Genomic DNA, 27,956 nt, shown 5'->3' with positions numbered 1-27,956 from the left:
AGAAGACTGCTAGAATTAAAGAACGGTGCAGAAAACCAAGTCCGCTCGAGAAACTTATCACTCTTATTACGAGAAACAATCCAACAAGCATCCAAAAGTTTATGACAGGCGAATGTTTCCGCAGAACAGTTTATGCAATTGCAATGACATAGAGGAGGCATGGAACGGGTAAATCATGGCAACATGCTCCGAATAGTCAAATACCATATCAACCAGAATCCCAAGCAAATATACTTTATCTTCTCCGCACTCCAACTATGTTTTAGCCAGTCCTCATTATGATGTGAACGCCACTGTCAGTATCGACAATGTCGCTAATCTCGCCGACCTTGAGAGCATAAGTTGCTTCCTCAAAAGGTTTCTGCATCTGGCCTCGCCCAAAAGGACCTGCAGCAGTATCAAGAGCTTGTGAGATTATATCGCGATTATTGTCATGCTACACGCTGAAAAGCATCACACACATTGTCCTTTGTCATTCCTTTCATTCTCTTTTCCTTTTTCTCCTTTTCTTTATTGTTAAAGGTAGATGTCTGACAGTGCAAAGCCAGAAATGTAAACCTAATTCACTTCACATGAAGCTGCAGAATATTTTTACCAGAAGAAAATGTTCATCAAGGCATCTTAACACACAACCGTGAATGCACATCGAAAAGAAAGTGAAGTCAAAAGAAAGAAAAGTGGGAATAAAATGTCTCAACGTTTCTGGAAAACACTGAGCACATCGTCGACACCGATTTCTTAAGATTGAATATTAGTATAAACTCATACACATATCATCCTGTCCAAACTACATGGGTCAAGCTCTTGATAAAGTACCGAGGAGCCGTCAATTTAATGCGGCTCTCAACTTATGTATCCATCCCCGTTCATTTTGAAGTAGGAATGGGGATCTCAGTTTCTCGCCAACCCTAAACAGAACAAGGAAGTGCGACCATTTCAAACATCCGGTACATCAGCTCCTTGAGATAACAAAAAGAGAGGGACACTGTTTCTATTCAGAAGAATGCTCAACACTGCTTAGTTATTTTAGAGTGAGATGGGATTCTCCAATAAGATCCTTCCATTAATAGAAGAGCACACAAAAAAAATAAAAAACTAAAGTCTTTTCTCTGAAGTCTTCCACAGGCACAACTAAGCCCAGTTTCAAGTCCCACCATTCCCCCGACGCTATATATCTCCCCTTAAGAACGAAACTATAGAACACAGCAATCCATTTCAAGCCATTCAAACCATGTATTTTCTCTTGTTACAAGTGTTGGGGAGCCAGGAAGGGTCAATTGGATAACACTTTGTATCATGTTTGTTCATATTTGTAGTTAATGATATTCTTTTCATGAAGAAAATGCATGATACCGTGATATAAAAGTCAGTTAACTTCCTTATTGAAGTAAACGTGCTAATCAGCCTTTGGAAATACGAAGGATTGAGACTGGCAATTGCTTGGAAACAAGAGTTGTGTGAGGGTGGTTTTTTAACTGTTTGACAAGAGTGGAGATGTTTGGTTTAACTTGGTGAAACTATTTGTATTTTGTACTTTGGCGTCCTCTCATAGTTAAAACTGGTGTTTTCTTGTTCTCCAAGACGGGATTTTCTTGAATCCATACGACTTTTTGTTCTTCCCCAGGAGGATTTTATTGGCACAATCACTTATTTGTTGAGGAGAATAAGACAGGTGCAATTGAACCACATTAATCTTATGTTTATTCACATTCCGTATTCTTGTTTGCATCACATTGATTTTGTACAAGAACACATTCATCTTTTATTAGGCTGTCCCCAACACTAAATACCGATCACGGCCAGGCCGAAAACTATTCCAAGTACAAATTCATGTTTTTACACTGTCCCCAACAGTTAATATAAATCATAGATGCCAACCAAAACTATTCCAGGTACTCCATATATTGTGCAATTAGACCCCACAGCATAACTTGGACTTTTTCGCCAGAAAAGCTAATCAAATGGAAGAATCATTGAAAAGGCCAAAACAGTAACTAAGAAATTTCTCAAATTCACCATTTAAGGTGTTGTTATAGGAACAAGGAAGATGAGGCTTGAAGTTACAGAATTCTCGTGACAGAAGAAATAGGTTGGGGAATATAAAGCATGTCGGTGCCTCACATTTAATATTTTTTTGTGGCCATCATCAAGGAACTTTTCTTGTCCTTCTAAGATGCATTTAGACCTGATTAGAGAAACAGCATTGTTGCTTCAGTAAAGGCAACTTCATGAAGAGAGCCAAGGGTGCCAAATCGTCTAGGAAAATGATCCACTGTAGGGTATATCTAAAAGAAATGCATCTTCTAGCAGGGAATAGATCATGAGGTTGTCTTTAAAGCTAAGTCAGCCTATGAACCCCATTTATCCTGGGGTGTATCAAGCAAATCCGACTTTCATTCAAAAGCTTCTAGATTGGCATAAATCACGAAGAAGTCTCATAAAACTACAACAGCATGTGAACCCCATCTATCCTGGAGTTCAAGTTACGTTGAAAAGCTGAAATGTGACATTCCTTCCAGATAGCCCAAAAAAGATTGTAAAGGCAGTATTTGAATAAGCTCTTTCCTTCTCTATACAAATTTTATGCCACCTTTATTTTACTTCAATGCAAAATCGAAGCCCTTTAACAGCCAAACTCCAACAAATAAGAAGCTCCCTCCAGGGGCTGTTGATTTTTTCACATTCCCTTCACTGGAAGATTTTTCCTCATATCACAGGGGACCTAGCAGCACATGATCACACCATATTCGTTCTTCCCTCGAACAGATACCTAACACGATCTTGTCTATGAGGGTCTATTGGCAGGTAACAATTTAAATAAAGATGGAAAGATAACTCATTCAGCTAATGAACTTCTATCTGAATTCCTTGACAATACAAGAACATTCCAGACGTGCAATAGCATGAGAAAAGTATTCTGAAAACTGTTTGATATAGCACAATTCTGACAATATAGCTCATAGAAGCAGATTAGAGTATTTCTTTTTTAGTTTGTGAAGTTTCAATTTCAAAGAGGCGATGCATTCTTTTGCAATTTTCGAAATTGGAGAGTTAACACGCCATGCCTGCGAGCTGCAATAACAATCGTCGGGAAGAATTAGTGGCATTTGCTATCTGTACAAAACTGCAACCGTGAATTCGGATCTGCCATGCTTACTCAAATCATGACATCTTCGTCCATGAGATGGAGTAGACTATTCTCCGGTGATTTAACTACTAGTGCCCACGGACAACTCCACTAAAACATGCATTTGACAAAACAAAAAGGCTAGATAGTGATAGAACTTAATCAAGCCCTATTGATGCACATCTGACATCAAAGGTAGAGACCCTAAAGCTCCAAAGTCCCGTCTTGACAAGGCCAAAACTGTACAACAGATTTAACTAACATCCCAATATTTCATTCACGTTCATACATCAAATTCCATCTACATGACTCTTGTTCCAAATCAAATCAAGATCAAATTGTTTCACGTACATGAATAAAGTTAAACTCATCTAACTTCCAGCTTCACAAATTCGGCTAAAGTTCCGCAGATTTCTCAGACAGAAGCGTTATAGAAGGCAGAGTACGTCAAATGAGCAGATGCACATTCAACAACAACAAAGCCGTCTCCAATTTTCGACGAGCCAGAGCGAGCAATTAAACGAAAGGACAAAGACAAAGCTCACAAAAGGGAATCATGATAGGAACTCAGAGTGGCAAAAATCACAAGCGCGAGGTCAGATGGAACTAACCCAGATCGCCGCCGCGCTTGGCGGAGCTGCAGTCGGAGAAGCGAGAGGCGAGGTCGTCGAACTTGGCCTTGCCGGAGACGATGTCCTCCCTGAGGGCCTTGAGCTGCGAGAGGGCGCTCTCGCGGGTGGTGCTGCGGATGACCCTGCCCTCGGGATCCTTCCACGAGGCCTTCCTCCGGGAGCCCTCGTGCTTGATGAGGATGTGCGACGCGCGGACCTGATTCGCCGACGACATCTTGGCCTTCGCCCTGTGCTTGTTGTCCCTCAGGCTGTTGGGCTTGGCGGCGGCTGGATCGGCCGATGAGGCTGACGACGGTCTCTTCCTCTTCCGATCGGCGGACTCTATCTTGGCAGCTGAAGACGGGCGACCTCGTTCTGCCTCTCAGTGCGTTGAGTTCCGAGTGCAGAGTTGGAGAGTAGAGGAATGGGGTGGGCTTTTATATGGGGCGTCTCGTGAGAATTTAAATGATGAGTTTTTATTTTAAATTTTTTCTCATAATGGAAATAGACACGTCATTTAAAATGATTTATCCTTTATTAGCTTTGATAATTAATAACTTGGGTGTAAGTAAATGCCTCAAATCCACAGTTAATTCATGTGTGTAAGTAGGATTATGCCATTTCAGATCTTAATGAGATCATTATTGTCTTGTAAATGCCTCAAATCTGCAATTAATTCATGTGTGTAAGTAGGTTTATGCCATTTCAGATCTTAATAAAATCATTATGTCTTGTGAAGACTGCTCTGAATTATCGACATGAATTGTTCATTGTGTAGAATTAAAGTATTTTCCTAAAGAATAATGTGGCAAAGATATCTGTGCGCATATTTTTTTTTTTTTGGGTCCAAATGTGCGCATATTTTGAATCGCCACCATCTGATGTAATTGAAGAAATAAAAGACGTATTTATTAGTTATGTTTTTTTTTTTTTTAACTTGAAGGTATCATAATATCTTGTTCAGTTGTAATGGACTAAATCAAATTACTCTAATAAATCAGTTTTGTTACTGAAACAGCACATCTACTATATCATTATATGTAGGACGATCATCTTTGCCAGAAGTGCCACATAAGAACTACATGGGATCAGATAAACATATGGCAGGTACCAAAAAAGATGGTGACATCTACAGGACAATTACAGTTACATGTCATCAAATATCATCTGATTTCCTCTCAAAAAAGTTGGATTTACAGCTCCAGGCGCGGAATGGTGAATTGCCGTCATTCAAAATAATAGCTACAATCTTTAAACTCGGAACTACACGTCTCGCAAGACAGGCCAAGTTTTTCTGATGATATCACCGATCTTCGCGTCAATCTGCCTCTGAATGTGAGGCGGGCAAAGCTCGGCTGCAAAACTGTTCATTTTCGCAGCCAAACGTGATTTCTGAAGTTCTTCTTCAGGCAGGTTTCCCATCAGCTGGAGGAGGAGGGGATGCCGCTTGAGCTCGAATTTCTGCGCATTTTCATGGTATGGGAATTCTTGTCAGAAATGCTGGGGAGAAGAGATTATTTCCAGTTCATTGTGACCAACAAGAGTGCCAGATGGTACATTTGAGAATTCATATGGAGTGCATGCATCTCTCAAGCGACAGAGCTGAAGATTTCAGAGATGTCTGCAATATGTGCATTGGAATTGCTAGGGGAAACCAAACTAAAGAACTAGAAGAGCCACAACACATTGCAGAGGAGCCAAGGAAGGTTGGGGGGGACACAATTTTCGATGTAATAACAGATATAGACAGGTGCAAGTAAAGAAATACGTATTCAGACACCAACTTGATAATCAGCCAATAAATGTTCTGACTTCTTCACAATGACTGGTGGATTCAAATTTCCGATAGGCACACTTTCATGTAACGATGAAGCGGTTCCGAAATACTTAACCTGATGTTCAGGCTCTGCAGGATAAAACGTTTCAAGATGTTGAATTTGAGTAGTGACAACACTGCTCTTGGACTTGGTTTGCTCTCTTTCCTTGCTGAGGGCTGCTAGCCTGGATTCTTCAGTTCCATTTGTGAAGATAATTGACCTGACAACACGACAAGTTTATCCATAAATACTAAGTAGACACAAAGCAACAGACCACATATCCTAATTCTGATAAACAGGGAAACTGTCGATGCAAATAATTGCAGTCACCTGTACTGGCTACCAACATCTGGACCTTGCCCAAGAACTTGCCTCGAATCATGACTAGACCAAAAGACATCCAAAAGTTGCCTGTAACTAATCAATCTAGGGTCATATTCCACCTGTGGAGCAGCATTCACAGAAACAAACAAAGCACAAGTAAATATCGATACCAACTAGCAATTTTCATGTAATGAAAAGATGATGAAGCTCCGATTAGGAATACTTAATAGTGCTGTTTACGAGTACCGAAAACCATGGACATACTGAAGTTTAGAAACTCTCTTGCTCAAAAGAGAGGATTAATAGATGAAACTTTCTCGACAACCTCCTCCTTCCCCCTCCCCAACAGGAAAAAAGAAATGCGACAGGACAAAAAAGAAAGGGGAGATTGAAAAGAATGCTTTCAGTTGATAGTCTCTGTTTGAATCCTGATTTACCCCTTCATGCTAACGGGGTTCACATCCAAAATCTGCTTCTGCTTGCTCAAATCCTAACCTCCAATATGCTGTCTCCAACAAAATTCTCATTGTTTAAGGACGACTGCTGTCGGGCTTTAATTACTTTAAAGAAACATTAGTGGCCCCAAGATGTATTGATCCAAATGATTAACATGCATAAGTCAGACTGGTCCTCAGAGGAAAGCCGAAAATATAATCCAGCAACATTCACTACATTTGCAAATCACGATCGACGAAAATGCAACCTACAGGATCAAACATTCAATATTACCTCTTCCTAGGTCTTAAGTCAAACCCTTTATCAACTAGACATTCAGAGACCGTCAAGAACACCCCTATTCCATGAACAAAATATTCAACTGTTCACAAGAATCCATCATGCAATCTTTCGCTGTTCTCACAAACTCAAATCTCTGATGTTTCGTCGAAATAAAGCTGAAAATACCACCGGCCAGTGGCATCTGATGCTTACTACCCGAATGACTATGACTATACGAATAGTGTCCTCAATTATCAGGAAGAATTCTAGCAGTCGCGCAAACTATATGCCGAGTCTACAGCATTATCCGCTTTTGATCTGCACAATCCCAACGTTTCCCGTCTCCTATTCAATTGCAATCACACGGAATCTTCTCGTAAGAGCTCCATGACACAGAACCGCGTAAAGAAGTCACGAAGAAAACTACCTGAACGCATTCAGCGTGATCGCGCAAGCTCCGGTACTCGGGATTGGGCTTGGAACCGCCGGCGTAACCGACGGCGGTCCGGACTACGCCGTCGAGGCAGCCGAAGACGGCTTCGGATCTCCAGAAGCTTCCGAGAGCGAAGACCGCGGTCCTCAAGGGCTGGCCCGCAGAGCCGGCGGCCGGGTCGGGGATCCGGTTCGGAAACCTGATGGACTGGGCGTTGCCGAGGAACGAAGCGAGGACGACGACGACGAGGGCCAAGAGATTGGGTAGAGAGAGAGTGGCGCTTCTCGAGAGACGGATCGAGCGGGTCACGGAGAGCGGTCGCGAGCGCTCTTCCATGGCATCGGTGTCGTGCAGCAGCGAGCGTCCGCAAGGAGGAGGAGGAGGAGGAGGAGGAGGAATGATTGATCGGGTTACGGATATGCTCGTGTCCAAACATTCTTTTTTTTTTCCCTATTTTTATAGTCTAAGCCATTTTTACGCCCTTCTTTTTTTCACCACATTTCCAAACTTAACCAGGAAATTTAGATTGGGTAATCGGATTACCCGATCTTTATATTATAAAAAAAAAAACTCAAAATATCATTCCAACTCAATTTGTTCATGGAATTTTCAATCAAAGCATACGTTTATTAGTAGATCAATAATAGTAGTAGCCTATGACGAAATGATAAACAATATTAGACCCTTTGTAATTTATTATTTTCTCCTTTACTAGTGTTCCGATACAGACCACGCAAGTACGAAAATTTGAGTGATTAACCAGAGCCATGTGCTCAAATGGTTCGATACCAACGAATCAAAAGAAATCAATGATTGTAATATATATGTACAACCGGAGAAGAAATCATTCATAAAATGTTGGAAGTTTATTCACATGTAGAGATGAAATCTGAGTCAAATCACACGTAAACAACTCAAGCCGAACTCAACGATTACTTGAGATCGCTTCACTTAATTTCAAATGGAGCTCGGACTTAAACTACTCAAAGAATCTTATCGAGTTGAGTTCAAGCTTGTCAATTCTCAACTCGACAAGTTTGCGAGTGGTTTTTTTTTTCTTTTTTGAATTATTGTATATACGCAAACGCGAGGAAACGTGTTTGAGCTTATTGAACTTGAGCTCGAGTTCATATATAACCACACTATATTCAAGTCGAATTCGAGTATTTGGATATTCTATTATAGTCGAGCTTGAGCCTCGCGTCTAAGTTCCGGACATCGAGTTTGTGAGTTGAGTCGAACTCGACTAGGCACTGTATCGGCTAGACACGCTCGATGAAACTCCTATTCACACAAGCTGAGCCAATGGCCATCTATGTAAATAGTACTCTCGAATGTCATGTCTATTGACCAAAAATCACGTCACGTCTAGTGGCCCAAAAAAACAAGTGACGTCTGCACCGATTCTTATATAAGTGTCTTTCATTTTACTTTCCTTCATTATTTCCTAGAAATCCATTATTGCAATTCGAATTCTAATCCACCGGCGAAAAATCAAAACTTCAAGGGGAAAAACTCAGCATAAGGCAATGTGACACCATATCTCATAGCAATTAGCATTTAAAGGACTACCCGATACATTAAACCAGAGCAAAACTTCGACTACAAAATGCATCCGCATGTTCTCAGAATTGAAATTGTAGAATATCAAAAACCAGAGAACCATTGAAAACCAAGTCAAGATAGAGAGAAACATCTCTTCAAGTAGTCTTATCGGCCTTGGCGGCGGTTGCGGCAGCTTGGCCTCTAAGCCGACCGGTCCTCCGAGCGGCGATGAGACCAACCTTCTGGCCAGGTGGGGCATCACGCCTGACCGTGCTCGCGTGACCAATGTGCTGGTGGTTACCACCTCCGTGAGGATGCTCGACAGGGTTCATGGCCACACCACGCACCTTCGGCCAGCAGTTCCTCTTCACTCGGAACTTGTGGTAAGCATTGCCAGCCTTGAGAAGGGGCTTCTCGGTTCTTCCTCCACCGGCAACCTGCCCGATCATTGCTCGGCAGCCACTTGGCACAATTTTCTTAGACCCGGATGGAAGCTTGATTCTGAAACATAAAAAATTCAGGACACTTCACACAGCTTAAAATCGTAGTGAACTCAAGATTTGGCACTCTCTGGTGGATACGTTGGCAGTACAGCAAATAAGAAACAACAAGAACATTGTAGTTTTGTCAGTTCTGTTCGCAATGTTCTTAGTGGAGCAAGAGACCACCGGATTCTGTGTGCCCATATCATGTCAGAGTCGGACCAACTCTAAAGTTCAGAGAACCAGATCAATACACATATCTTGCATAATCATGGATCGTGAGAGCCCATAGGCAAATATTCAAACCCAAGTATGAGTTTAGTTCTGCAGACCAAGCCAATGACAGTCGACAGACAAGTTCCTCAAATTAGTTCAATGCTCAAACCATCTGAATTATGTGATGAGAGAAAACATGCAAATAAAATGAACCACAAGGGCCGAATACCCAGACCAAGTAGTGGTTATGATGAAGAACAAAAGTTTCAGTCACAAATACAAGATAGAAACAACATCAGATCAGCATCACTCATCAAGAAATAATAGCAACCAAACAAATTCATATCGAAAGCCCTTCAGATAACTACAACAACAAATTAAGCAATTTGGGAATCTAATCCCTGATGTATATGGGTACGTGTGATGATACATAAACTTGCGAATACATACGTTTAAGCCACACACAATTCGACAAAGATAAGGAAAGTGATGCGAGCATATAATCACAACGAACCAAGGATAAACCAAGCCGAAACCGTCAAAACCACGGCTAAAACTCAAAAGCCACCAAAATGGCCAGAACCCAGCAAGTAAACTCAGACACACCTGTACACGACATTAAAATGAGCTTACCGACAACAGGAAAAGCTAATTGAAACCAATATTCTCCAAGCTCGATGAGAAAGTAACCCACCAGCATACACAGCCAAATGAATTTTAAAATATCTCGACTCCGTAACATGAGCAGACCACACCACAGTTGATGAAGCACACCCAAACAAAAACAACCAACAGATAAATAGATCCCCAGGTTCACCAGAGCATGAAATTACCTAGAGGTGTCATTATCAGGATTGTGACTGATCACAACCGCGTAGTCGCCGGAAGCCCTTGCGAAGACCCCGCGGTCCCCAACATGATGCTCGACGTTGCACACGACGGCTCCCTCGGGGATCGACCGGAGGGGGAGCACGTTGCCGACCACCAGGGTGGCCTTCTTACCGCAGTACACGAACTGGCCGGTGTACATGCCCTCGGCGGCGACGAAGAGCTCCTTCTGCTTCTTGTAGCGGAAGGGGTGGCGGAAGGCGACGCGGGCCAGCGGCGCGCCACGGCCGGGGTCGTGGACGATCTCGCTGACGACGCCCTTGAGGTACCCGTTGCGCTCGCCGAAGTCGAGGCTCCGGAACCTGGCCGGGCCCTTCCGGTGGTGGGTGTGGGACTTGAAGACGGAGCCAGCACCCTTACGCTGCGCGCGGATGACGCGACCCATCTCGTCGGATTCAGGACTCGGCGGTTGTGGGGTGCGTGCGAGGCTGTGAAATGGTGCAGGCGAAGTGAAGGCTGGTTTATATACTAGGGTTTCTGAGGGACCGTTCCTCTTTCGGGCTTTATCCTTTGGGCTTGTGAAGGCCCGAGTTGCCATTTTTAACCTTTTCACGGGCTTACACGTGGCCTTTTAGGCCCGATCTCGAGTCCTGCTCGACCATTCGGGCCCAGTATTTTCCAGAGCTTAGGGCCGAAGCTGGCCCGTTGGAATTGAATGCCTTTGTTTCAGAAGCTAATTGATGTTCTTAATGCTCATGCAATTGAAACGAGGAATCAAGAACTGGAAGCATAGTCATCTCTTCTAATTTTTGAGCACCTCTTTTTTACTTTTAAGATGAAAAAAAGTTAGAAGAATGTGAAAGCCACATTTGATTCTTGTCATTGGAGTACGGGGGTATGAGATGTAGTGAATTGTCAAAAAAGTTATAAATTTATTGCATTGATGCCAATTCAATCCTAAATCTTTTGTTGGTGCCGACTTTTTTTTTTTAAATTAAAATTGGTGCCAATTCATTCATAAACCTTTTGCATTGGTATCAATTTAGTCCTAAACCTTTTATTAGTGTCAATTCGATCCTCAACATTTTGTGTTTATGCCAATTGAATCCTAAACCATTTCTATTTGTGCCAATTGAGCCAATCCATTCAATTTTGGCTTGAAATCACTAACATGGACTTCGGTTGTCCTACGTGGCATGGTAGGCGTTGAAGTGGATATTTTTAAATTTTTTTAATATTATTTTGGTATATTTAATAATTGTTTTGGTTTTTTTTTTTTTTTTTTGCACTTTCTTTTTTTCTTTTTTCTTTTTTGGAGGCTGACCCTTGCCAGCCCCAATAAAAAAATAAATACAAGAAAAAAGAAGGAAAAAATATTTAAAATATAAACATTTTATTTAAAGAAGTAAAATAATATTTAATATATCAAACAATTTTAAAAAAATATCCACGCCGCAACCAACCATGCCATGTAGGTCCATCGACATCCACCTCAGCAATTTCCGATCAAAATTGACAAGATTGACTCAATAGGCACCAATACAAAAGTTTTAAGACCGAATTAGCACCAATAAAAGGTTTAAGACTGAATTAATACCAATAAAAGGTTTAAGATTGAATCGGAACCAATGTAAAAGATTTATGACTAAATTAGCGCTAATAAAAAGTTTAGGAATGAATCGGTAGCAATGCAAAAGGTTTAGGACTGAATTGACACCAATTAAAGGTTTAAAATGAATTGGCGACAATGTAATAAATTTAGAACTTTTTTTTTTACACTTTTCTAGTAATCGGTTAGTTCGTATTTATATAACCTTCCAAACATCAATATTGAAATTCAAAACTGGCATTTCTATGTCGGGTGTTCCTATGCTTTTTAGTTCCCCGGCTAATGTAAAATGTAGGACTTTGGTACATTTTCTTCCTACTTCCACAATGAAACCATTACTTGCTTGACTTATACAGTCAAGTAGTTTGGCAGACTTTTGTCACCGTCCAATGTTTTGCTCACGACAGTGCGGCAACTCGAGCTGCACAAATGTGTGTTTTACCCGAATCAAGCCTTGGACCTGGATCGCTCACACACTCACAAATCACTCGAACGTGGCTAAGGAAGGAGGAAGAGAGAGAGAGACAGAGAGAGCAAAGAAGGGGAAGAGGGGGTGGGGGGGAAGGAGGAATGCAAAAGTTGTTCTCTTTGATTTCAAATGTTTGAAGATTCAAAGGTTGTATCATTCTTAGATCGATCAGCCGCACGATCTAGATTGATCATCTGCCTGCTCAGCATCGTTCGTGGATCAATCATTCGGCTGAGCAGGATTGATCAAGGCTGATTCTTGCGGCCGACCATGGTTTAGTTTGTTAAATGCATCACCACATGGTCGGTCGTTCGTGTCATGGTCCAACCTCGATTGAGGATTTTGCCGGACCGTGATGCTTGACTGAGAGCATCTCCATTTTCTAAGCTAAAACGAAGGCAGAGATACAGAGACCCGTCATGTAAATTTATCCAACTAAACATTACGTTTGGACTGCAAGTTTGCAACGTCGCTGCCACATAGATGGATCCAATGCCAAGTGCCGCCCCCCCCATTGACGGTCTCCGCCGATATAGCAGCTGAACGACTTAAAAACAAACAAGAATAATGTCAGTCCTGATGGTAAATGACAGCATGCTAAGTCAACATGCAGAAGACTAATCCGATGCCCTCCAATACACAGCAAAACTTCCAACAAAAAGTGCATCTGCTAGCTCCACTCTTCATAAGACACCCCTTTAAGCACTCTTATCAGGCCTTAGCAACCAGCTGCGGCATCTTGTCCCCTATGCCTTGACTAGTCCTCCTAGAAGCGTTTTGATCGACCTTCTGGCTAGTGGTGGAGCCTCATGCCTGACCGGTGCTTTTTGTGACCACCGCGCCGGTTGCTACCTCGCCCATGAGGTTGCTCGACTGGGTCCACGACACCATGCACCGAACACCAGGGAGTTCCCCTTCACGCGGAACTTGTAGAGTTGCGCATGCCAGCTCAGGAAGGGGCTTCTCGATTCTTTCTCCATCCGCGAGCTGCCCGTTCGTAGCACCAGACAGAAGCTCAACTCTGAAGTAACATGAAAATCACGTCACTTTCACAGATCTTATTAGTAGCGAATATAAGTTGTCACACTAGTGCACATGATGAGGAAGGAACAGCCAGATCTCAACCAACAAGAATATTATGATCTTGCTAGTCCCATAGCTCATGTTTTCGGTGGAGAAAGTCTATGCAAGATTTTCTAAGCACAAATCATGTCAAATCAATTCTATTTCGGAGGATTAAAAGAAATAAGCCAACTCAAAACATCCACATAAATGGTTTACAGAAACCATGAATTGATAAAGATAAAACAGTCACAAGGTTGGTGGATATGATTAAGCACAGAACTTACCGATCGGAATTACAAGATAAAAAACTATAGAATCTGCAACACTCGTCACGATTCGGTCATAGGATCTGCATCACTTGTCCAGATGCAGAGAGCAATGACAGAGGAAATTTCTAATGCATCCTTCATATAGGCCTGATATACCTTCAGGTGATTTCAAAAAGATATTAAGCTTCTTTTAGTGAGTAACAAATTAAGCTATTTGCTGATGAGTGCCTAATGCATCAAGGTATCTCAGAGCACCACAACAAGTATTCACTTTGGCACCTCAACAAAAAGCACACAAGTGGTCGACCAAAAACATCAGAGAGGCACTACATCCACTAACTTAAAGTAGTGGCCATGGCAGTCAATAGACTTTCCCGGACATGGTTGCCTGAAAGCTACATGTGATTTGGCGAGAGGACAGCCAAATCTGACATTGTCAGCTACTTGAAACCACAACTAGAAACATCTAAAATAGCCAGGACCAAGCAACCAAATTAGAATAAACAACATTTACACATACAAGAACATTACCTCTGCGGTTTATCAATTTCTGCCAGATTAACAAGTCCTGCATGTAAAACAGGTTTTGCTTTAGGAGGTCTTCCAAGATGCCGCCTCTGTGCATGCTCAGAAGAAGGAAGGACTCCTTCATTTGTAGCATCACTGGCTTTTCGTTTGCGAGGACTCCCTCGGACTGGACCACACGATTGTTCATGATGCTGATCTAAATGGGGGTTCCTGACAACTCCATCTTCATCTAATCTTAATTTAGGAGATCTCCCACAACGTTTAATCTCCGGTTGTCCCTGCTGCTTGGTTTGAGGAGGCCTCCCATGGCGTTTAAGCTGTGGTTGTCCCTGTTGCACAATCTGCGGTTGCACAACAGCATTGACAGCAGTCTCATGATTTAATGGCAAAAAATCTGCAGGTACGACATCCAAGCCAGGATCGTCTTCAGTGGGCCCTGACGCTCGAGGTCGCAATTTGTTCCTGTACAGCAATGATTGTTGTTGAAACATTTGCTGTTTAGTGCGCCTCCCACTTGTTCGATGTTGCTGCGGAATGTACACCGACTTATGTAGAATCCCCAATTTCATTTTGGACACCTGGTGATTTGATTCCGGTTCTTCAATTTGAAGATTTGGCTCATCTTGCTGCGAGCGGTTTCCAATGCTCTTAAGCTCCCATGGCTGCTCATGCCGAAGGAGTAGCATTTTAGGCGTTGTAGCCATCTTTTCAGATTGGAGGGGCTTCTGCTGCAAAAGCCTTCTTCTCTTCTGCTCTGGCTGCAAGGACTTCGGCAAAAATGAGAAAGGAGAAACTGCTTCACGGTCAAATAACTCTAGGCCATAGCACCTGATCGGCCTGCTATTCTTGTTTGCCTTATTCTCTCGCTCATTAATTAAAGGGGGGGCAGATGCTTCAGAATGAGGAAGCTTACAACCCCGAGGAAGGAATTTTCCCCGTAGCAGTTCATCCTGCACCTGATCATGATGCACTGCTGTAGGCAGTCCATCCGCAAACGCAGATGCAGAACTTGTTTGGGATTCTAAGAATTTATGCCGCTCAGGACTCAGTTGCTTGCTGTGTGGTGATATTGACTCCATCCTAAAGGCAGAAGCACCATTTCCTTTGACATTCAAGAAGCCTTGTCCCCAAGGCTGGAGTTTCGCTTGCTGTTGTTGTCCAAGATTCTGCGGTTGAGTCTGACATGGAGGCATAAATTTAGCTGCTTCTAGCACCATCGCATGGCCTTGAACAGAAAGTTCTTGCTGCCTCTCCCCATCGAGCTGCAACAGATATGCAAAACAGAGAATTAGTTCATCTAAAAATCAAGTGAACCTTATTCTATGATGACTGATTTTCACTCTTCCAGCATTTCCATTCAATTTATTAGCTGCAGGAAGCATGACATGAATGTGAATTTGCTTGCCTGAAGAACTTAGAAACAGGATTGTCATAATTTTACCTGGTATGATGTTTGGTTTCTCTCACCATGCTCCAAATCCACAGGTACATGCGGCAAAGCAGTTGCTTCTTTGAATGGCAATCTAACCAGTGAAGTTTTTCCTTTATGCGAATGTTCTAATAATTGTGCTTGCTCATAGGCCTGCACATCCTCTCGTGCAAAAATGGCAGCATCTGACTGAGACTCAGGTGGCTTCTGCTGACTAAAACTTTCAGCCCGATATTTAGGAGCAGAAATTTCGGTTTCTTGGACCTTCTTAACCTTCCCTAAATCCACAAGTGGCACATCAAAAGAGGCACCAGTAGTTATTGATCCTGATCCAGCGGACTTGTCCACAAGAAGATTAGTTGTTTGTGCCTCTGGTTCAACTTCCAGTGATCTGTAAACAGCCAAATCATGTGGTGCTTCTCAAAGAGCTGCTCAAAATTTGATAGCACACTTGGAAGTACCGAGAAAAAATAGCTACATATACCTGGTTAAGTCATGGTCAGAAAGCTTTGGTTGCGTCTCCCTCATAGATTGATTGTGCAAGACTGCTGCTTCAACTTCTGGGGACCTCTTGGAACTAGAAAACTCCGCTTGTTTCTTCACATTGAATATTGGTGCCTTCAATTGAGTATGAGTCCCTTCTTGCTGGCACATCTGTGTGGAAATTTCTATTTCTCCACCGTCGCTTGTCAACGGTTGCCCCTGTGCTGCTTTATGATCCTTCCCTTCCACCAGCAGGTTCTGCCAAGGCACGTGGGTTGAAGCCTCCATCGCATTCCAAGATTCAAGTATTGCCATGAGCCGACCCTCAATCTCTTTGTTCCTCTTTAGCAGTTGTATACACTTCTCCTGATTATTAGCGAAGCAAAGATGCAATTATAACAGCAGAGTTCACACAGGGGATCAAAGGAAAACAAGCAAAACTACATCACATTTAGAAAAGATCAGCGTGCATATTTACCTTGGAAATATGTGACGGACCTACTTCCTCAAAAGTATGAGCACTAGGAAGTGGATCTGGTCCGACCACAACAGAGAGAATCTCCCCTTGTTTCTCACGTAGCTGCTCCTGCACCATGCTATATTATCAGGGAAAAAAAATCAGTCGCTGTATTATCATCAGACCATTATACGATAATGGGATGAAAGTTTGCAATCTTACCCAAAAAGTTTCCTAAACGTCCGCACATTGTTAAGACGAAGATTGTAATACATCCCGACAAAATAGACAAAAATGGTAAATCTTAAACTTCCACGGTACGATTGCTGGACTAATTATGCTCAATCAATCGAACTTTGCTAGTTGTGATTTATATCAACCAATTACGTGGACCATCTTGCTACTATACTTTCATCATCTGTTCTCTTTTTAGCACCCAAGTGCTCGTCAATCTGCTATAAAAGAGAACAGGAGGAGGAGATAAAGGGGAAAGAGCATACCCAACAGCAGTACTTCTGTTCCTCGACTCAATTAATGTTTCTTGTGCCACAACATTTTCATCAGCCAATTCAATTTGTTGCCTTGGGTGATTGGTTAGCTCTCCCATCCCTGCTATTTCTTCTTCCAACATCTGGAGTTGTAAGCCAAGAATTTCATACTGTTGATCTAGTAGGTCATGCTCCTTGATGACTTCAACTTTATCCTGTTCAACTAGTTTCCCATCAAGGTCGTCCCCTGCATAGTCTTCTTCCATGGCTTCGTTATCCTGGGTTTGATGTTGAGGATTCTGCTCCACAACAACCACATCAATTTGTTTTTGAGCTTCATCCTCGTGAACAATTGATTGACAATGATCTTTGCCATGTTCATCCTTGTGAACAATTGATTGACTATGATCTTTGTCATGCTGCTCACACAATTGAGCTTGATTTTCAATTACTTCATTTTCCTGCTCTGCAGGTCTAGATTCTTCAATTATTTCATGCTGTTGAGGACGTTCCTCTTTCAGCTGAACTGCTACGGATTGTTGGCACTCTCGTTTTCCTTCTTCAATTGCTTGAAAGGTTCCCCCTTGTGCTTTCTCCAAGATCTCAATTCTTTCACATTCCTGCATATGTGCTTCATGCAGTACTTCATTCGCTTCAACCCCTATTCTTCCTTCATTCATCACATCCAGCTCCTTTTGTCTATTTAGCTGAACTTGCTGATGCTGCAATTGATACTTGCCCTCAGTCCCCCTAACTGATGGAAGAGCTTTCTTCAATGGATTGGTAACTTGAATCACTAAACCTTGCTGCTTACTTATATCCTCAGCTCCAACATTCTCTTTCTCAGACAACGAATCTTTCTTTTTGCGTAACTTTTTTCTCTCACTCCTTAGCCGGCCTCCTCTCTTACCTTTATCCCTTCTATCAGGTACCGAGATATTGTTGTCACCAACTGTTAAAACGTAACGGTTTGCAGATGCAGAAACAATATCCCCACATTCACTGAGCTTCTTTAGATGATGACTCAACAAGCTGGTATGTCCCCATGGCAAATCCTGATATTCTGCCTTAATGAACTTAGATATCGATTCCTCACTAGAACCCCCTTCCTCATTTAGTTCCTGAATTGCCCTGCGAATCATCTAGACAAAATGCTCGTGCAAATCAGATGCGCAACATCATGTAAAATGCAGGTCTACCAAAAATATGCAAGAAAACCTCGTGAAAGCAGGATGCTCCAAAGTTGGGAGGATTGCACGTGGAAGGGCAGTAAATGAGAAAAAAAGAAAAGGGAAAATACCACAGCATAGGTAGGGTGATCGGGAGTCTGGAACGTTGGGAATAGCTTGCTGAGTTGCTTCTCGATGCTGTTTCGGGAATGGGATGCAGGCACTCCACTGGTAGGGCCCAACTTGGCGAGGTTTGCCAGAACCACGTCAGCAAGTTTTCCGATCCTCTTCTGCTTATGTTAATGGAATGAAACACATTAAGCTCCCTAAATGCAGACTCATGCATGAATTTTAAAGGAAAAATAGGAGAATCTTCAAAGGTGCACAACTCCTAGAAGGAGCCGGCCATTTAAAAAATCACAGAACATTTACTTAAGTTTCCTTTCTCTCCTTGCCGATTGGAGACGTGATTCAAGGAGCACGTATTTAATTATACATTCTCCCCGCTTCTCTCTTCTTTATGAAAAAACGGATTCTCATTCTCAAAAGTTCTACTTTACGGGGCCTGCACGATTCAACGCACAAAAAAAGACGACTTTGCCGCCAAACTGGAGCTCCAGACAATCGACATTGTTCAGGTCATCAATCCCTAGATTCTTAACGTTCCCTTTAAACAACGCATGCATTAGCATTACTACCCAGACGGAGCAAAACCTAGCGAACCGGTTTTGAAACCTTGGACTCAACTACGACACGGTCCCCAGGACAAACTTGCACGCGCCAATTAGGGAGAGAGCAAGACCAGCGAAATCGCGAAACAAAAACTAAATAACCCAACATTGCGCGGACTGATTCTTCTCCTGAGCGAACATTCCACGACCCGGTATCAAAAGGAGAGAGAAGAAAACAAAACCGATGATCGCATCCGCCGACCAGGGGGTGAGCAAGTGGCTACCTGAGACGAGGGGGAGAGCGGGACGGAGTCGGCGGCCGACGGAAGAGCCGCCGTGGAGTACGGCGTCGGTTGGGCGGTGGAGGCACCCATTGCTTCGGGAGAGTGATCCTTAGGGTTGTGGGCTGCGAGACCGGGCGGAGCATATATACCGTTTGGTAGTTCGCTTTGGAATTGGAGGGCTCTCCCCCGAAGTTGCGCCGACTAACCACCGCTTCAGTGTGCGTCAAAAATTATATTATTATATTCTTGGCCAGCATATAAAATAAATAAAATAATATTCGACCAAAAATATATATAAAATAATTTAAAAAAATAGTAATTTTTTTTTTAAAATATGGCCATGTCTTTGTCAGGTGAACGACCTCACTAGACCTGATCAATAGTCGGGCGATCCAACCTAGGCCCGCCCTATCATACTAAATACAGTTGAAATAATCGCATTAATAATTAGCCAATTGGGTCCGAGCAAGCCCGACATTTAGTTATTGTAAGAGGTTATAAGACAAGTTTGCGAGTTTCAATCTATCAATTTATTATCCTACACCTAGTTAATTACATATATCAAATTATCATTCTGTCCAAGTTAAATTTTAAAATAGATTGGAATATCTTTAAATCCGAAGTTTAAGATAGGAAATCTTAAATCGATCGATCATGTTCGGGAATGAAAGAAACAAAGCCCCATGTCGTCCTCTTTATAAGCAAGGGCTCCTCCATCGACGTGTAAGAGGGAACTCATGATGTTTGATTTGAGGTTAAATCATCGGAGTCCTCACGTCACACTCGAGAGAGAAAAGAACTGCGGAGATTTCACAATTCGATATTGCGAAGAACTAATACAATTTACATATTACCCAAAGTTAAAGAAAATGATTGCTCATGAACTCGTCGCAGTTCGCCTCTAGGATTGCTATATGCCAAGACGGGAGACACAACTTCGCTTATCGATAAGCATTGATTTCCCTAATATCCATCCTCTATTAAGTTTAAATTGGAAAATTATTACGATAAGGAAGTATCTTAAATGACTATTTTATTCAATTCAATCAAATCTACTAAACTAATAAGGAAATAAGTGACATAATTTACTCTAGTCAACAACATATATCAAATCAAGAATGGTTAATATCACGAAAAATTTTAAACTAGTATAGCTATGGCAAATTTACCCTTACCTAATTTTTTGACCACCAAAAATCCCAAATTGATATCCTTATGATAAATTTACTCTTTATTAGTTTCATTAAATTTTAGTGTTAAATTATTAAGTTAAATGACACGTGACGATATACTAGTAGTGTATCGGTTTGGAATTTTTCGTGGTATTAACTCAACTAAAAATAAAGTATATTCATAAGTGATTCAATTTTGTAAACAGAAAATATATCTTCTTTAGTACAGCCAACGTTATGTAATTACAAGCGAGATTAATGATATGGCTTATTTAAGCCACAAAATTTAAGAAAATTATTTAACTAGGAATCAAATAAACCGCATAGTCATGTATTTCAAAATTCTTTAAGAAAACAAAACTATAATATATTTCGATGGCTATAAAAGTTACCGACAATAACACAGAGACAAATAAAAACATGATATGCTCAACTCTTAGAGCGACAACTATAATTAAAAACATTTTATTCTTGATACTGTCATCAAGCTTGTATGAAAAATTAATGTGTTATTTTTATCATGAATAGTCGCGAGTTACGTGTACATTTTAAGGCAAAAGCCACGGAAGATCTCAAATTATGCCCATTATGAGACATTTACTCTAAATTTTTTTTGTAGCACAAAAAATTCCAAACTTATATTTGTGCGACGCATTTACCCTCTATCGAAGTTCCGTCAATCAAAACCATTAAAAAACTGCCTACATGAATGTCGAAAAGCAAATGGTATTAACATAACGCTCATGTGAATTATGTGAAATAAAAACGACATTATTTTAACTGAAAAATCATCTGATGAAACCTCGATGGAGGGTAAAATGTCACATATATAAAAGATTGAAGGCTTTTTATATATAACAAGAAATAATTTAGGGTAAATGTATAACAGTGAATATAGTTTAAAGTTATCGATTGTTGCAAAAAAAAAAATTCATGGTACATGTGTCACACTAAATATAGTTTCGCGTGTTTTTTTCTTTCTCTTTTTCTTTTTGGCTTTTACTCTACATTTTATCCTCAATGTATCCAGCTTATATAAAAAAAAAATTCCAGCGCTAATTTTATCGTAAAGAATCGCTACTTACAGATATTATTATGATACGCTGACGAGACTCGTTCCAGATCGTGCATCAGAGATAAGGTTTCATAAGCAATGTTAAAATCGATGGTCGGTAATCACCTTGCTCCTTCATGTTCATATGATGAATGTAACGAGCATGTGCAAATCAAGGGGGAAACTTTACAAACTTTGGCACCTTTGCGAAGCAGAAGTTGCCGTGAATCATCGAGTATGACAACACGACGCTTTGCAGTTCGCGCCGACTCGATTTGACACTGATATTGCAACACGAATTCAACACGCAAACATGAATCACCGAGTGAAAAATGTCTTTTCCAAACCACAGCTGCCAAAGAAATTTCGCCGTCCCCAAAACCACAGTGAGATGAAGAGGGGGAAAAACGCTGGAACGATACCAAATCCTCTGTTCTCATCTTCTAAACTTCGATTCAAAGTCGACCTAAAGATCACGGAAACAGCCCCCCACTCTATTTGGATCTCCCTTGCAGAAGCTCTAGGGGACTACCGGGTTTCCTAGAGAAACTTCAGCACAAATCATCATGCTTGTGTAAATTGAATCCTATGTCATAAGCAGAGCATTCATCATAAAATTAAACAAGTCGACTCATAATCGAGTTCTGCACCCTATAGAAAGCCTTTTCCGACGAATGCTTTCTCGGCTCATTCCACCAACAATACAATGACCAAGTCCCCAAGTCTTTCGAGGGAAACTTTACTGGTTTGACGATTTTACAATCTACGGAAATCAATGAACAGTTCATACCATCGATCCACCTGGTTTTGTTTGTTGCTGCACGTTAAGGGTGCACAGGTCACAATGAAACTCACCCGAGAATATGGACAGTGACATGGGGATGATAAGACCGCAGACTCAAATATTCAACGAACTGAGAGCCATGACCTTGCATTGTTCGTTCAAGGCCATCAATTGTGCTTCCTTCTTATCAAGAAGCATAGTCAACCTCACATTATCTTCCATGAGTTTCTTCACCTCCACCTCTTTTTGCATCTTCTCGCTCTCCAATTGGGTTGTTTTAGCCATGAGCCTGCTCCATCCAACATTTTAATTCAGCTCCAGCAAAAAAGATCACATGGCAGAAAGAATTTTGCAGCAAAGACAAAACATGAAGCAAAATATAGCGAAACTTGTGTAGCGAAGGTAGACCACATCTGACATTCAAAAACAAGAGATAATACTCGAACAAACTCGGTGAAAATGCATTTGAGCAGCTCTGGCTTATGAGGCGTGATGAACTATAACACAGGTTAAAAACTGAATTTTATACACTGTCGTTAGCCTAGCAAATGAAGATGAAGAAGAGAAGCCATTCCAAAGTGACCCTTAGAGGAACAAGGCTGCTAAGCATGAAAGGCAAACCACACTTTGAGGCAAATTAGATAAGTAGAATTCAAGAACATCAGTGCGTATTACCGTTCAAAAAGCTTCTCCATTGTCTGAAATTGCTTTTCTGATGAGAGAAGAGTTTCTCTCACTGTAATGAGACTGCTAACATACGATTTTAGAGACTCAAAATCACGCTTGACACGACAAAGCTCCACTTCATTTTCCTCAGCTCTTTGCCTCTGTCTAGATGTCTCCTCCACCAAATCCTCAACCCTTAGCCGCATCTCATTCAAAATATTGTTTGTACCCACAGCAAACCTCTCCATCTCTTCTAACTTTAAGGACATGCTCTCAATTTGAGCAGCCTTCCTCTTAATCTCTAATTGACCAAACGTAACCTTCTCCTTTTCTATTGCAATTTCAGATTCAGCCAAAAGAACCCTCTTAACAAGAGATTCCATAAAATCAGTCACAATCTGCACCGACTTGAGTAATTCATCAATATAGGCCACATCCTTTTCATTGAAGCAACCTCGCTGCTTAGCAGTTCCACTGGACGAATCTTCTCCATCTGATCTGACAATTAAAGAAAGATCAACATCCCTAGACAAACTAGGCAACGGACCATCACTTCTGTCAATAAATGCTACACCTTCCAATTGTTTGACACCAAATGACTCGTGTAAGAGCAGTTCAGGCATGACCATAGCCTTTGATTTTAAGTAGGTCAACAATTTTGCTATATTATTCACCCTTTCCCATAGAACCTCTAGTTCCTTCCTTTCATCTTCCTCTGACCCGTGTAAACAAGCTTTCACCGCCTGAAGCTTAACTTGCAAAGCATCCACCCGTGATTCCATCTGTGCCATCTCCTGCTTCCACATTTCCGGTGTTTGGCTTAGCTGGGTCTTCAGAGACTGCAAATCAAGACCTTCCCCAGCAGCCATCTTGACTTCAGACTTAAAGGGCAAGCAAAACTAGGAGTCTTGGGGTCTGATGCTAGAAAACATCTCGTGATCACGAGAGAGAAAACAGAGATAAGTACACAAATCAATTCCATGAAGAAGCATGCATGAAGGAAGGAAACTACACATCTATGTCCTAGTAACATAATCTGTTTACAAAATGAATCTTGCATGGGAAATCAAAGATAAAATATCCACAAACATGATGGGCAGAGACCAGCTGACACAATCAAGCACCATGGCACAGATGTTACTGCACTTCAATATCAGCGCTAGTTTCTGAGGTAACACTCATTACAAATTCAAGCAGAAAGAGAACTATATTTCCTATCAAAAGGAAAGTATTTTACATACAAATCAACCCAACAAAGAAAAATCTAACCTTGATCAGCTAGAACATTCGACAAGTAGAAAACCCTAGAAAAAGATGAACCAACTGATTTAAAATATCGAGATATTTTCCAACTTAATTTCGAAATTCCATCATAAAGCACATTATGAAGCGTTTAAGAACCATGACAAGATTGAACACTTCATCATCTCTTGTATTCAGAAGTGTAGGAGCAGCACAATTAGTAGAAAGGTCTATTAAATTCGATCGCTAAAGAGCAATAAACATACAAGTCATCTCGCATAAAATCCAATACATAACCAGTCAAATAACTGGAAGTCAAAGATTTCATAGGTGTAAAGACACATTTGACACAAAAAATAGATGAAAAAATTTCTCAAACGCCACCACATATCAGTTACCAAGCTGTAGAAGCTAGACAAAGAATGTACCTTTAAATCAGATATAGCCCATACTTAGCCAATGTCAAAACTGAATCTATTCAGGGTGAAACAACTTAAAACCAGCAGAAAAAAGAGAAGGGGAAGAACAAAAATTCAAGTCAGCTAAATCTATCATACAAAGCTAAGCAACTCCACCGTAATGCTGAAGCCGGCGAATCAACCAAAATCAACTAGAAATCACACAGACAATCCACAGCACAAATAGAAGTTCAACTTCAAGCTCAAGACTCTAACTGGGCACATAGTCGCAAATTCTGCGAGACAATAGCCAACTCATCAGATGGGCATCCAGAAAATTGCAGATCATACCCAGAAACCCTTATTTACACACAAACGATAGCAGCATTCACTGTCCATGAACTCGACAGTGAGATCACTATTCGCTACTCGAAAAGGGAAGAAATTTCCTCGGACTTCCCAAACCCTACATACCGCGATCGCCACAAAAGCGCACGCAAAATCGAATCTTTGCAGCGCGACAAAATCACATGGAACCCAACGACCCCATGTAGAGAAGATGATCGAGAAGCAATTCGACAGTAGCGAGAGACTTCTCTCCGAGAGCTTACCAAGAGATTGGCCAATTCAGCAGAAGAAAGAAACCCTTTTACTTCGATTGACGGAGATTTAGAGAAAATCGGTAAAGTTTGACCCTTTGGGATGATGCGCTTTCTGATGGGTCGGATGATAATTGCGCTTTCGCAGAGTGGGGTTTTGCAATTAATTGTTTAATCAAAAGGTGAACGGTATGGAATCAAGTTGGTACAGTTCTTGCCCTTTTTTCCCTGCTTCTAAAATTTTATGGGACTTTTTTACTTTAGCCCCTCGAATTTGATGTTAATCTTATTCCGTCCCTACAAAAAGTTTTTCCTTCTGTTTATCCCCTTTCACCTACTTCTGTCACTAGGGGCCTCTACAGTAATCATTGTGATCCGAAAAAATAACTCCGATTAAAATGACTTTTTCGATTCTCGTTCCCTAGATGAATTTTAAAAAATCATAACGCGTTTGGTAACTACCTAAAAATTCTGTTCTCGGAACAGAAACGCGTTTGATAACCGCACAAAATTTCTGTTTCGGAAAACAATTGCTCTTCCCATTTTTTGTCATTTTGAATTAATAGAAGATTAATTCATATTAATTCTTTTATATAACATATTGCATATTGAAATGTAAAAATAAATATCAAGAATCATCACGAGTCATTTTCGTCATTTATTGTAGGGTTTCATCGAACTCTTTTAAGAGAGCAGACAACCGACATGAGTGGCACTTTTGTTTCTGCAAGGAAAATGCACCACACTGCCCTACATTGGTGTGCGTTTTTTGTTCTAGGAAATCAAATCTCAATCTTAATTTATAGAAAACTTAAAAACAAGAGCTTGCGAAGTGTTCGCGATGGTTATTTTTGTCTTTTTCCAGAATTTTCTAAAATTAGACTAAGTCTAAAGTACATGAACCTGGGTAAATCACAACCAATGAAATTAAGTACGCAATCAATAAATTATGGCATTGATAAATCGCATCATAAAATCCTAATGAAGTCATAAGTGCTAAGATAAATGTGGTTTGAGTTTAATTGCATATGTAATTACGATTTTTCTAAAAAGAACAAAATCTATGCAATCTAGCGATCTAGGCCAGAATTTATGAAAATGAGGTCAAACTAGCCTAATCTAAGCTTCTTCTACTTCTAGAGATTTTTTTTAAATTTTTCTATTTTTTTTTTAATTTTCCAATTTTTTATTTTTTTATTTATTATCTTATATATTTTTCTTTGAAAATGAGGCATAGTCTGTTTTAGGTCGAGAGAACCGAAAAGAAAAAGTAAGAAATGTGGAACTTCATTCTATTTTGTGATTCTCAAAATTGATTCTTTTTTTAAAAACTAACTTTTTTATTCTTGTTTTTGTTCTAAAACTGTTTATGGGAACAAAATTAGAATCATTTACATTACCAAACAAGATTTTCATCTTTTTTTGTTCTGAAAAACAGAATCAGAGAGCTAAAATAGTTGCCATACAGACCCTATAGGTCTCACCGGAGTATTTACCAGTAGGGTGAGGACCGCTGCAGGTAAATCCTAAAACCGAACCGAAATAATCCTACCTAGTCGGTTTTAGTTCGGTTCCCGATTATAAAGTTTTGGAATTAACTATTACCAATCCAGTTTTCCGACTTGGAGTGGGGAATCAGACCGAATCGGGATTCGGACCAAATTGAGAAACCCTAAAATTGAATCAAACCGATCCTACCCAGTTGGTTCTAGTCTGATTCCCGATTTTGAATGCGAAATTAAACCGAACTAGGAATCATATCGAGAAATCCTAATTCTCCCTTTTTAGTTTTTCCTTGCATATTCTATTCTTGTTGTTGGCACGTACGCCTCTAATTTCTTTGTCGAATTCTCTGCTATCCTTTTCCCACTTTATTACATTTCCTTGATGCAAATCAATCATTCGAATCTCACGAGCCTTCCGTAGATCGATCGCTCGGTCGTACGAGAAGGATTGAAGACCATCGAGCTTCATTTCTCCATTTTCGTTGGGTAATTGAAATTAATTGAAATCTCGAGCAACATTCTCTCATTTCAATGAATAAATAAAGGAATAAGAAGTGAATTGATTGTTTTTTGGATAAACTCTGGAAGCGGACGGTTAATGGTTGATTTCAGACTCAAAATACCAAGAATCGATTCTGACGGAATAAATTCCAAGTCCCATGTCCTGAATTGTTCCTCCTATCATGAAAAATTCGACTTCTAGTGAATTTACGGGGTTCACCGTATGGTTTTTAGTTTATACAAACACGTTCTAATCAAGGATGAGTATGGTTTTAGAGTAAAACTTAAAATCTAGAATCGAATCAGTGCGGACCCCGTCCGATTTGTGGTTCCCGGATATGCAAGGTAGGTTTCGGGTGCCAAAAATTGATAATCTTGTTCCAATAGGCCGGTTTCAAGTAGGTGAAACTTGAAATCTGAAAATTGCAATAAATTCTTTTACTTTTTTTGGTCAAAAGGACACATGGAGTGTCAATATTTGTATATGGTACTCACTTTAGTGTCAATATTATTTTTTTAGATCACTTAAATGTCAAATCAAAGAAAAAACAATCACTTGAGTGTCAATTCCTGCAAAAAATGATAATTTAAGTGTCAATTCCTGCCAAACAATACACATGACATTTTTTGTTAATTTTTTAATGTTACGTGGATTTGTTTAAAAAAAAGGCAAAAATTAAAAACAATATCCACATGATATTGAAAAAAATTTGAAAAAAGCTAAATAACTAAAAAATAAGCTAAAATTAAGGGGAAAAAAAGCGGATATCGCTTGCCGCAGAGGGCCGTGCCCTTGTCACCGCTGCCCCACCACCGCCGGTAATGGCGGGCAAGGGTGGGGGATGGGCCAATGGGGGTCATTAAGCCCCGACCGGTGGCCGATGACCCCTACCAATGGCCGGGGAGGGCTCGACTTCGCAGATCTAGGCGAGGTCGAGCCCCGTCGTGGCCGGGCGACACCGGCCTTGCTGTGGCCTCGCCCTCACCCTTGCCAACATATGATTTCAATATTTT

General features: G+C 40.8%; 5 protein-coding genes across 12 annotated transcripts; all 5 read right to left on the bottom strand.

Moving 5' to 3' along the window:
* Positions 1–31: 31 nt before the first annotated feature.
* On the bottom strand, positions 32–4,168 carry LOC115741155 (peptidyl-prolyl cis-trans isomerase Pin1). Its single transcript, XM_030674903.2, has 2 exons — positions 3,739–4,168; positions 32–387 (listed from the first exon to the last, which is right to left on the bottom strand). The coding sequence occupies exons 1-2, from the start codon at positions 3,971–3,973 to the stop codon at positions 263–265; spliced, it is 360 nt and encodes a 119-aa protein (XP_030530763.1). The 5' UTR covers positions 3,974–4,168; the 3' UTR covers positions 32–262.
* A 616-nt stretch (positions 4,169–4,784) lies between these two features.
* LOC115741153 (peptide methionine sulfoxide reductase A5) lies at positions 4,785–7,420 on the bottom strand. Of its 2 annotated transcripts, XR_007199436.1 has the most exons (5): positions 7,024–7,420; positions 5,886–5,998; positions 5,631–5,775; positions 4,883–5,199; positions 4,785–4,802 (listed from the first exon to the last, which is right to left on the bottom strand). XR_007199436.1 is itself a non-coding variant. In XM_030674901.2 (4 exons), the coding sequence occupies exons 1-4, from the start codon at positions 7,363–7,365 to the stop codon at positions 5,002–5,004; spliced, it is 798 nt and encodes a 265-aa protein (XP_030530761.1). In that variant the 5' UTR covers positions 7,366–7,420; the 3' UTR covers positions 4,793–5,001. The 2 variants fall into 2 exon arrangements, 1 of the variants encoding a protein (XP_030530761.1); XM_030674901.2 differs by having other exon boundaries at positions 4,793–5,199.
* A 1,162-nt stretch (positions 7,421–8,582) lies between these two features.
* Positions 8,583–10,606, bottom strand: LOC115741154 (60S ribosomal protein L8-3). Its single transcript, XM_030674902.2, has 2 exons — positions 10,106–10,606; positions 8,583–9,075 (listed from the first exon to the last, which is right to left on the bottom strand). The coding sequence occupies exons 1-2, from the start codon at positions 10,543–10,545 to the stop codon at positions 8,730–8,732; spliced, it is 786 nt and encodes a 261-aa protein (XP_030530762.1). The 5' UTR covers positions 10,546–10,606; the 3' UTR covers positions 8,583–8,729.
* A 2,258-nt stretch (positions 10,607–12,864) lies between these two features.
* LOC115741235 lies at positions 12,865–19,233 on the bottom strand. Of its 3 annotated transcripts, XM_048283332.1 has the most exons (9): positions 19,022–19,233; positions 18,198–18,356; positions 17,108–18,039; positions 16,910–17,077; positions 16,431–16,548; positions 15,954–16,318; positions 15,482–15,860; positions 14,044–15,302; positions 12,865–13,199 (listed from the first exon to the last, which is right to left on the bottom strand). In XM_048283332.1, exons 1-9 carry the CDS (start codon positions 19,109–19,111, stop codon positions 12,986–12,988), a joined length of 3,684 nt encoding a protein of 1,227 aa, XP_048139289.1. In that variant the 5' UTR covers positions 19,112–19,233; the 3' UTR covers positions 12,865–12,985. The 3 variants fall into 3 exon arrangements, with proteins under 3 accessions (XP_048139289.1, XP_030530897.2, XP_048139290.1); XM_030675037.2 differs by having other exon boundaries at positions 16,910–18,039; XM_048283333.1 differs by having other exon boundaries at positions 12,865–13,169; positions 16,910–18,039.
* A 2,608-nt stretch (positions 19,234–21,841) lies between these two features.
* Positions 21,842–25,131, bottom strand: LOC115741241. Of its 5 annotated transcripts, none has more exons than XM_048283368.1 (3): positions 24,949–25,131; positions 22,707–23,629; positions 21,842–22,320 (listed from the first exon to the last, which is right to left on the bottom strand). In XM_048283368.1, the coding sequence occupies exons 2-3, from the start codon at positions 23,564–23,566 to the stop codon at positions 22,146–22,148; spliced, it is 1,035 nt and encodes a 344-aa protein (XP_048139325.1). In that variant the 5' UTR covers positions 23,567–23,629; positions 24,949–25,131; the 3' UTR covers positions 21,842–22,145. The 5 variants fall into 5 exon arrangements, with proteins under 5 accessions (XP_048139325.1, XP_030530909.1, XP_030530907.1 ...); XM_030675049.2 differs by having other exon boundaries at positions 22,707–23,612; XM_030675047.2 differs by having other exon boundaries at positions 22,707–23,660; positions 24,949–25,130.
* Positions 25,132–27,956: the final 2,825 nt, after the last annotated feature.

This window comes from Rhodamnia argentea, chromosome 8 (assembly GCF_020921035.1).
Source record: "Rhodamnia argentea isolate NSW1041297 chromosome 8, ASM2092103v1, whole genome shotgun sequence".
NCBI classification, from domain to species: Eukaryota; Viridiplantae; Streptophyta; class Magnoliopsida; order Myrtales; family Myrtaceae; genus Rhodamnia; species Rhodamnia argentea.
This window is presented reverse-complemented; position numbering and strand designations above follow the sequence as displayed.